The sequence below is a fragment of the Mus caroli genome, unplaced genomic scaffold, assembly GCF_978045245.1.
Source record: "Mus caroli unplaced genomic scaffold, Mus_caroli_1 scaffold_17, whole genome shotgun sequence".
Classification (NCBI taxonomy): Eukaryota; Metazoa; Chordata; class Mammalia; order Rodentia; family Muridae; genus Mus; species Mus caroli.
The window spans coordinates 86059529-86070676 of NW_028227272.1; the positions used below are offsets into that span (position 1 = coordinate 86059529).

At 37.1% G+C, this 11148-nt stretch overlaps 1 protein-coding gene across 1 annotated transcript; it reads right to left on the reverse strand.

Annotated features, from left to right (window-relative positions):
- Positions 1-10148: 10148 nt before the first annotated feature.
- Positions 10149-10334, reverse strand: LOC110311209 (keratin-associated protein 20-2-like). Its single transcript, XM_021184453.1, has one exon. The coding sequence runs from the start codon at positions 10332-10334 to the stop codon at positions 10149-10151; it is 186 nt and encodes a 61-aa protein (XP_021040112.1).
- Positions 10335-11148: the final 814 nt, after the last annotated feature.

An 11148-nucleotide genomic window follows, 5' to 3' on the forward strand; every position in this document is an offset into this window, starting at 1 on the left:
AGAGCTCATGTCTCTAGCTGCATATGTATCAGAAGGTGGCCTAGTCGGCCATCATTGGGAAGAGAGGCCCTTTAGTCTTGCAAACTTTATATGCCCCAGTACAGGGGAATGAAGTGGACCAAGAAGTGGGAGTGGGTGAGTAAGGGAGTGGGGGAGGGTGGAGAGGGTATGGGGGACTTTTGGGATAGCATTTGAAATGTAAATGAAGAAAATACATAATTTTAAAAAATCAGTCTGAAACTTGAGTTAAGCCAGTTGGCCAAATCCAAGTGACCCAGAGAGACATAAACTGTAACTGTTAGTGTCACACACTGAAGTTTCTCCAGCTTTTGTATCAAGTCAGTTGCTGACAGAACCATCTTCTCAGATCCCTTCTATCCACTCTTGAAAGCCACAAGAAGGTCTGCCTGTGCCATTCCCCACTCCTTAATTGGATCCAAGCTGTGGTTCTACAGCAATGCCATGTGCTATTCCAGGAAGAACTACAGTGGTCAAGGTGACAATTATGGATCCTGGACTGGAACTAAGCTGTGAAATGCTCAGCTGCCATCTCCATTGGCTGCAGAATATTCCAGTTCTATGAGTTCTGCTGAGAAACTTCCAGAACAGTGTAGATGATTCAACTGCCCCTCCTCTGAACTTTGATTAGTAATTGTGAAATACCACCTGGTTGCCTCCCAAAGTCAGGTAATGAAAGATAATATTCCTAGGGAGCACTAATGTAAATGTATGCATTCAAGTAAAGTGCTATCTTAATATATTGATATCATAATCAATAATTATATTAAGTTGTCTGAATTATAGTACTTTCCACAATGTGAATCTTATTTTCCATGCTTATATCTTGCTGTCTTTATCCATTTTTTATAACAGGCTGATTTAGACAGGATCCCACAGAGCACAGGCTGGATTTGAGCTTTGTGTATAGCTGAAGATGACCCCTTAGCATATCTAGCTGGTGTTTTTTCTCAGCTCCTCAGACTCTGAACATTCAAACTGAAACACATTTCTTTGTTTCTGCACAGCCTAATTTATTCTGGAATTTGTTTTGTTGTGCTTTAAATATATTTCTATTGAGACTACATTTGCAATCATGGGGAACTATGCAATTTGATGATATCTCAGATAATTCATTCTATTTTTATTAAAAAGGATTAATTCATTTCTATTTGACTTTTAAAATATTTCACATAAAATAATATAAATAGTGTCATGTGGAGCTCTTTATTATGAGAACACCTTTTCCAAATGAAATTTTAGCTACATTAAATTTACATTCATTATAAAATACTATCAATAAGAGCAAAGATCCCAGTTTACCTGACTTTATGAAAAGTTATGCATTATAACCTCATTAGCACAGTGAAATAACTTTATTTCATTTTCTCTAAAATCCCAGATATTTTTCTAATATCCTGTTTAATTTCCAGTTCTTTGTGATATGGATTAGTAAAACAATTACATTAATAATCAGTGAAACTGAAGCAGAAAATAAGAACAAAGATAAAACAAATAGAAATCAGATAGCAAACTGATATTGAAGTTCTCGAATGCCAAAATTACTTAAAATATAAATGATCTAAATTCACCAGTTAAGGGATGATAGCAATAAGAGACTGTAAAGTATATATCATCTAAATATATGCAATTTATATATAAATCAATAAAGACCATGACTTTTTAGATTTAATATAAGTGGCACAAATACTACACCATGCAGAGATTAATAAAATCATATTAAAATCTACTTTGGTGAAATGTTCTATTCAGAAGCATGCAATTTATTATTGTCTTATGTGAATTTAGCACAAGGCATTGTTCGAATATCCACACATTTGTAAGTGCTACATTTCAGTTGCCCTCTTCAGTGTGGCTGTAAATATTTCTGTCCACATTCTTGTAAATATACTTTTTATATTTTACCCCTTCTGTACTTAGGAAGACAGTCTCATGGCCATAGAATTAAGCTTAGAAAATGATTTTTCCTCCTTTTCTGAAAGCTTCTGTTGTTCTACACTGTAGCTAAGAACTCAGTTTAAAAATGGTTCATTTTCTTTCATGTTGGGGTTAGTCATCTTCCTGTGTATTGACTTAACATTTTTCTGACAAGGAATCTGTATAAAACATTCTTATATTCATTGTCCATTAAGAGTTAAAACTTTGAAAGTGTGTGTTTTGTGTCCTTGGGTGACTTTTAAGCAGTTGTCTAGCTGTCTCTCATGCGTTGAATAGATTTATTTAGAAACCCTTTGTACTGTCTAGTTTTGTGTCAACTTGACACAGGCTGAAGTTATCACAGAGAAAGGAGCTTCAGTTGAGGAAATGCCTCCATGAGATCCAACTGTAAGGCATTTCCTCAATTAGTGATCAAGGGGAAAAGGCCCCTTGTGGGTGGGACCATCTCTGGGCTGGTAGTCTTGGGTTCTATAAGAGAGCAGGCTGAGCAAGCCAGGGGAAGCAAGCCAGTAAGGAACATCCCTCCATGGCCTCTCCATCAGCTCCTGCTTTCTGACCTGCTCAAGTTCCAGTCCTGACTTCCTTTGGTGATGAACAACAGTGTGGAAGTGTAAGCTGAATAAACCCTGTACTCCCCAACTTGCTTCTTGGTCATGATGTTTGTGCAGGAATAGAAACCCTGACTAAGACACCCTTTTTATATTTTATTCTTTCCTCATACACTATATCCTAGCACAGTTTCACCTTCTTCCATAACTCCTAGTCCCTCCCTCCCTCCCACCACCCATCTCATTCAGATCCTCCTCATTTTTCTGTCAGAGTAAAAGCACACCTCCCAGACATATCAACTGAACACAGCATAACAAATTACAATAAGTTTAGGCAGATAACCTCATATCAAAGCTGAACAAGAGGAAAAGGGTTCTCAGAGCTGGCAAAGGAGCCAAAGACAACCTCATTTTCTTTTTTTCTTTTCATTTTTTTTTGTTCTCTTCTTTTTTATTAGATATTTTCTTTATTTACATTTCAAATGCTATCCCGAAAGTTCCCTATACACACCCACTCCTGCTTCCTGGCCCTCGTATTCCCCTGTACTGGGGCATATAAAGTTTGCAAGACCAAGGGGCCTCTCTTCCCAATGATGGCCAACTAGGCCATCTTCTGCTACATATGCACTGACATGAGCTCTGGGGGTACTGGTTAGTTCATAATGTTGTTCCACCTATAGGGTTGCAGACCCCTTCAGCTCCTTGGGTACTTTCTCTAGCTCCTCCATTGGGGGCCCTATGATCCATCCAATAGCTGACTGTGAGCATCCACTTCTGTGTTTGCCAGGCACTGACATAGCAAGAGAGAGCTATATCAGGATCCTTTCAGCAAAATCTTGCTGGCCTATGCAGTAGTGTCTGGGTTTGGTGACTGATTATGGGATGGATCCCCGGGTAGGGTAGTCTCTGGATGGCCCATCCCTTCGTCTTAGCTCCAAACTTTGTCTCTGTAATCCTTATGGTGTTTAGCTTGGTCTTCTTGTGGGACTCCCAAGACAACCTCATTTTCACTCTTGGGAGTCCCACAGGAAGACCAAGCTAAACACCATAGATACTTGTAAAGAACCTAGCTTAGATCCATACAGGCTCCTGATTGTTACTTCAGTCCCTGTGAGTCCCCCTGAGCCCTGTTTAGTTTCTTTGTGAGCCTTGTTCTTCTGGTGACCTTGACTTGTTGGTGTATTGTTTTACATTTTATTGGGTTCTTATAGCTCTCACCCTTCCAACCTTTATTCCTCCAGAATCTTTTCCAACCCCCAAACACTACATGGGAGAGAAAGAATGTTAGAGGGAAAAGAGTATGTAGACCTCTTGATTTCCTCCTGGTGATTTAGGGTGTCAAGTTTCTTCTGCATAGTCAGGTTATCTCCAACTCCTTCTCATAAAATTGCAACAGCAGCAATAAGAAGCAGCAGGGGCAGCAGCTTTCTCAGAATCCTTCCAGCTCTCCCAGAGCTGTGGAGACCCTCTCCAGAGTCCCCAGAATTAAGCAATCTGCAGCTGGCAAATACCATGCCCCTCCTAGTGCATGCCGCAAAGCAAAATCACCTGCTGTGAAGCAAGCTCTCATTCCACACCTGGGAATAAAACAAAAATATATTCACATAACATAGCTGGGTTTTTAAGAAACCAATATTCTCACTACATCAGCTCTCTTGACTTAGAAGATACCTAGACTGCATTCATCTCACAATATTCTTCTAATCTCTTCTTAAAGTTCTTTCCATTTATCCTAACTTGTGTTAGCATTATTTTATGTGATTTATTGTAAATGGAACTTTTATAAATTATTAATGCATTTAGTGATATTTAGTCACAAGATAATCCTATCCTCACAGGAACACATGTTATTTATTTTATCCAATACACAAAATTGTCTATAGGTTGCTATAAACATTGCTTTGAGGTGATTAAGAGCATCTGCTCCCCTCCCATGAGGACCTGCGTTTAGATGCCACCATTTGCATACAGAGATGTGTGTGGTTTCTATCCCCAGGAGGGAGAGGTAGAAACAAGAGTATTTCTGGCATTTGCTATCCTATTGCCAGGTTCAGTGAGAGACCCTGCCTCAAAGCAATAAGGTGGAGACTCAGAACTAGGCACTCAACATTGTCCTCTGAGGTCCATAAGCACATATTACACACACACACACACACACACACACACTCACACTCACACTCACACTCACACACAATAACACATACACACATGTACACATGCGCTTTTTTTTTTACACTACAAATGTTAACATACAATACCTTCTTTAGGATTATTTACTTTTAAATCTTGGGCAAGCTGCCTTGTGACTTTACATTTAGTCTTTCTGAAGTCAATTATTTCAATTTAGAAGATATGATTATTTTATTATTTCCATATATTTCTATAATTAGTTATGTATGATTAAGATTGTGTTGGAAGCTTGCTTATTGCAGCTTTTTCTTAGCTTTGTAACTACTTCCTCACTTGAAAACTAATATCCTCTTTTCAGTGAGTACATATCATGCATTTTAGGGAGATCTCTGTTACCTCACTCAGGATGATATTTTCTAGTTCCATCCATTTATCTGTAAAATTCATGATGTCCTTGTATTTAATAGCTGATTAGTATTCCAATATGTACATGAACTATATTTTCAGTATCCATTCTTCAGTTGAGGGACATCTGGATCATTTCCAGCTTCTAGTTATTACAAATAAGGCTGCTATAAACATAGTGGAACATGTGTCCTTGTGATATGGTGGAACATCTTTTGGGTGCATGCCCAGGAGTGGTATACTAGGTCTTCAGGTAGAATGGTTTCCAGATTTTTGAGGAATTGCCAGATTGATTTGTGTCAGTTTGTAATCCTACCAGCAATAAAGGAGTGTTCCTTTTTCTCCACACCCTCACCAGCATCTGCTCTCACCTGAAATTTTGATCTAAGCCATTCTGACTGGTGTGAGGTGGAATCTCGGATTGTTTTGATTTGCATTTCCCTGATGACAAAGGATGTTGAACATTTCTTTAAGTGCTTCTCAGCCACTTGAGATTACTCACTTGAGAATTCTCTATTTAGCTCTGTACCCCATTTTTAAATTATTTATTTGGTTTTCTGGAGCCTAACTTGAGTTCTTTGTATATTTTGGATATTCAACCTCTATTGAACGCAGAATTTGTGAAGATATTTTCCCAGTCTGTAGGCTGCCATTTTGTCTTAGTGGCAGTGTCCTTGAAGAAGTAAAACGTAAAAACAAAATTCTAGGCCTTTAGGCCCAAGCTTGGGAATGTGGCCTTTGTGACTCAATGCTCAAAGGTATGCTAATCATAAAACAGATAGTGACATTTCTCCACCCACCCACTTCCTGGGTTCAAAGAGTGTTCATTCAAAGAAAGTCACCCTGACCATTACCTACAGGAACCTGCAATGCAACTGTGCTATTGTTAGGGGCTCTTAGATTGTTAGGGGCTCTTAAAAACTGTCTTGAGAGATAACCTGACACTTGTGACTTTGCACTTCCTTGTGACTCTTAATTGGTATTTTTGGTATTTTCCAACAACGCCCTCCCCACCTCCTTGAGTTGTGGTTTCTTCCTTTAAATACCCCCTTATCCAGCTACGCGCACCACGGTCCTCTACCCCTGTGTGGTGTATGACCTTGAGCCCGAGAGCTCTCTTGAATAAAAATCTTCTTGCAGTTTGCAGCAAGACCGTTTCTTGGTATCTTGTGGGTGATTTTGGGGTATCGCCTCTCCTGAGTCAGAACGTGGGGGAGTCCTCACGTTGTGGGTCTTTCATCCTTTCCCTCACAGAAGCTTCTCAGTTTCATGAGGTTCCGTTTGTCAATGGTTGATCTGAGAGCATGAGCCATTGGTGATCTGTTCGGAAGGTTTTCCCCTAAGCCAATGCATTTGAGGCTCTTCCCCACTTTCTCTTTTATTAGATTCAGTGCATCTGTTTATATGTGGAGGTCCTTGATCCACTTGAACTTGAGCTTTATACAAGGTGATAAATATGGACCAATTTACATTTCTGAACATGCTGACAGCCAGTTGAACTAGTTCCATTTGCTGAAGAGGCTTTCTTTTTTCCACTTTATGACTTTGGCTTCTTTGTCAAAGATCAAGTGTCCATAGGTGTGTTGGTTTATATCTAGGTGTATTTAGTTTATTTACACTTTTTACACTACTGACACATGGATATGAGATATATGTGTATGGGTTTACCATACCAATTCTCAAGATTTTCATATCCCATTTTACATTTAATCAGATATTTTATATCCTATTTTTCTCTTTTTTAAACATTTTTTATTAAATCTATATATATGGTAAAAATTTTTTTGTATAATGGTTATTTATTTAGTAAAAGAATTTTATTACAATTATTTATTTGGTATGTGTATGTATGTATATGACTGCCAGTATGAAACACAGAAAGAGGGGGGTGGAAGAGGGAGAGAGAGAGAGAGAGAGGGAGAGAGAGAGAGAGAGAGAGAGAGAGAGAGAGAGAGAGAGAGAGAGAGAGAGAGAGAGAGAGAGATCAAAAGAAACCTGAAGGAATCAATTGCCTGTTTCCACTGTGTGAGTCCCAGGAATCGAACTCAGGTTTTCTGGCTTGGTAGTGTGAGGTCCTTGATACCCGCAGCCATCACCCTGGATCTATTTTTCTCCCTCTTGAATTGAATATTATATGTTATCTTATTACTAAAATTGTCATTCAATAAAGAATAAAATACAGTTCTTTTAGATTATAGCTTAAGATAAACTAGCACTGTATCATTTGTGTAATTGAAAGCCTTAAAGTACTTAACTGCCACTATTAAATTTTATATTGTATTCTACTATTTGGGCTCTTGGTTCTATACATAGGCTGGTACTCCACTAACATGAAAGAAGAGGATGATGATGCTTTACATGGAAATACTGATCACTATTTACTGTGATAGTCACTACTCTCTCATTTCTCGATGGCAATTTTGTTTGTAAATGAAATAATTTTCTTCCCATGTGACAAATTCCTTTCAGCGTATCTTTTAATATATCTGATGCCAAGAAATTTGTTGTGTTTGTGTGCCTGGAATGATTGTTAGTTCCTTTTACTTCATAAACATTTTCAATGACAACTATTTAATTAAGCATTTTAAAATGCAATGTCTAAAAACAAATCAAATAAATTTAGCCTTGCAACATAATTAAATTCCAGCATTAGTATGCACAGTTTTATAAATTGTATATCCTCAGTCCTAGTGTGTGCAGGCCAAGATGATGGTAATTGAACTTAGAAGAAAATAGGAAAACATTTTCAGTAATTCAGGAAAGAAATGTTTCAATTATAAGAAATTCTGTAGAAAAAAAGTAAAATGTGTTTCCTTCACTGAGGAAATTCTCTAACTCAACCAGTTGGAGGACAGAGGAGCTGCAGGGATCTTTGGGAATAAGCAGTGACTTAGGTAAAAGCTAACATATTCCCAAGTCCCATATGGTCTCTCTGCTCTTCTGAGATAATACAGCTTTCTCCTCTTTTAGCCAATCTTTTTCAATTTTGACCAAGAGCCTTTTATCGGAATATTTATCATGAAATGCTTCGAAGAAAAGACCCAAAGTAAAGTAACTTCTAGTTCCTGTGGTAAATGAAAGTAAAAACAGTGAAAATAACATGGAGTTGTTTTCAGAAAATGTTGTGTAGCAAGTTTCACTGGGAGACACAAGTACTCTAACACTTTCAGACACATATCTCAGGTGTCATTTTTGCAGTTACTGTTAAAGTAACAGAGTTAGATAAAACCTTGTCTTATTATAGAATAATATTTTAAAGGTATGCATGTTTACAATTGTACCTGTGAATGCACAAGAATATATGATAATGTGTACCATTATATAAAATAACATTATCAGAAATATTTACCAAAGCAGTATGTTTGAAATTATAAGATGCCAATAAAGAAAATTAAAGACATAGAAAAAAAGAAAAAATTCACATTTTCAATTACTAGGGTAATTAACTTCATTAAAACAATTATTGTACAAATAATTCCTCAAAACAATACAGAAGGAGAAGAAAATTTATACAAAGGAAAATATACATGAGTCTGATATCCAACTATTGATTAAATTTATGTGGAACACTGTAAGTAAAAAAGTGAAATAAAAATAACCTGAATTAAAGTGAACACAGAATTAGAACACTTATTCATCAAAGAAAATCAAAAATCGAACACATCGCTGAGATCCAACTGAGAGAAAACTCAGGACGGGCTGCATTACCTGCCACCTCACTCAGAACAATGGCTTCCAGCTTTGTCCATTTACCTGAAATATCACAATGTTTTTGATATCTGAAAATATTTAACTCTGTAAATGTAACATATTTTTCCAGCATAATAATCAGTTAATGGCTGTCTAAATTATTTCCATTTCCCATCTATTGTGTGGACAGCAATTAACATATGGGCAGTTATCACCTTTATGATATAGAGTCCTTTGGGAATATGCATAATAGCTTCTTTGATGGATGGATATATATATCAGCTGAAATTATTTTCCCATGTTGTAGTAGGCTGCCACTTCACTTGATAATTGAGGAAGGGCAATAGAAGGATCATGAGTTACAGAGTGGTGCATGAGTATCCAGAAATAGTTTTTAATGGAGAAGTCAGGACAGTTGTATGTATGAATTCACATCAGCTGATATAGCATTCACAAGACCTCCATAAGCTGAGGCCTGACAAAATTCCAGCTTGGTGATAGAAGTGACCATGAAGTCCCACGCACAGATAAGGATCTATTGATAGTTCGTGGTTTCTGGAGAGAGAGAGTCAGATTTCTTTAAGAATGCAGTCCTTGATACATAGACAAAGATGCAATGGATGGGCATCTAACCAAGTTGGGCAGCACAAACTGTTTAATTTTTAGGGGTAGTAGTAGTTGTTGTTGTTGTTGTTTTGTTTATTTTAAAAGAGTATTCACAGTTGGATGAGTAGGGAAGTGAATATGAACTTGGGATGAGAGGAGACCAAGGTGAATATGATCAAATTATATTATTTGGAATTCTCAAAAAAAAAAGTAATGAAAATAAAAACAAAACTAAAATTTTAAAAGCAGGGAAATAACATTTTATCAACCTCATTTTTATTTAATGGCAAAATCAAAATCAATTATAAATAAAAGCCAATTTAGTGTTGTTTAATAACAAATAAAGAATATGAGAACAACCCAAATGTGTATCAATAGATGAATGTTGAAAAGAAATATCTCACTCTCCTTCTACTTTATTCCCTCCCTCTCCCTCTCCTAGTCCTCTGTCTTTTATCCAAACAACCTCACATATGTGACAAATTAGACACAAATACATAAACATATATCCCAAAATGATGGAGAATTTTAAATACAAGTATGGACAAATATTTTCAATGAAATAGTTTATTGAAAAGCATTTGTTTTTACACAAAAGTTAAGAGTCCAACTGGCTCCCATTTTACTAGGCATTATGTAGACAATGAAGAACTCTGCAAGCTGTCTTCCAGTCCAGCTGAAGGTGAGAATATAGATGGGAGAGTTGAACTCAGGCAGTTTTGAACTTAGGAATTTCTGATGGGGAAAATCTTATAGGTACTTCCAGTAAGACAGCAGGTTACAGCCAATAGTCTAGGAAATTGTAGAAATTCGTCAGTAGAAGCCATAAGACCAATACCTTCTACAGCACAGTGGGCGGCAGCAGCCATAGCCATAGCCACAACCATAGCCACCATAGCCACAGCCACAACCATAGCCACCATAGCCACAGCCATAGCCATAGCCTAGACCACCATAACCGTAGCCCAGGCCTCCATAGTATCTGCCATAGTAACACATGGTGTTAGTAAGTAGAAACGGATTACTGGTGTTCAGTTGAAGACAGCAGTAAGTTTCTTGAGTCTGGATGTCACTGATCATCAACAGCCTTTTATACACCTGGGAAGTTGCTGGCAAAAACCACAGGAATTGCAGCATCACACATCTCCACTACGCTTCAGAAACATCACAAGTATCATGTTTTATTGGTACGCAAGTCTACATAACTGTATAATTATGCTTCTATGGTCAGGTTCCATGGTCAAATTGTTCATCTTTATTCAGTTGTTAAAACTTTGAGCCATTCTTTATTTAGGTGAGAGATTGCATGATATAAGTTTGTCAGATAATACAAATTATTGAATAGTTTTCTGTTTTATCCTCTTTACATTTTTTGTTTGTTTCATTATCCCAGGGAAGGTCTTTATTTTCTTTCCTGTTATTTTGTTGTTATTTGGAATCAGTCTTACCTGGAGGACTCTATTTCTGCCATTTTCCCCATGAATAGTAAGTTAACTATTGGTTACATTTTTTTTTTTTTTTTGTAATTTGGTGGCTAGAGTTATCATATTTGGATACATTCCTGAGGGTATGACTTGCCTGTATGTTTTTAAAACTCATCAGAAAATAAAATACCATTTTATGTGCATAAACTGTATATTCTCTATGTTTCTCTATGTGAGCCCAGGTGACGGAACTGTAGATGTTACTGTGAAATGTGATACAATTGTGTGGTTGATCCAAAGTCAACTTTAATTAGCTTTTATTGTTTTGTAACCAAGACATACATGTGCCCTCACACATGGCTTAGCAGGAGTGATAAGGCACCACCTTA

What these genes read in the sequence shown, in the direction of transcription:
- LOC110311209 (XM_021184453.1), bottom strand. Translation starts at nt 10,334, where the DNA reads ATGTGTTACTATGGCAGATACTATGGAGGCCTGGGCTACGGTTATGGT.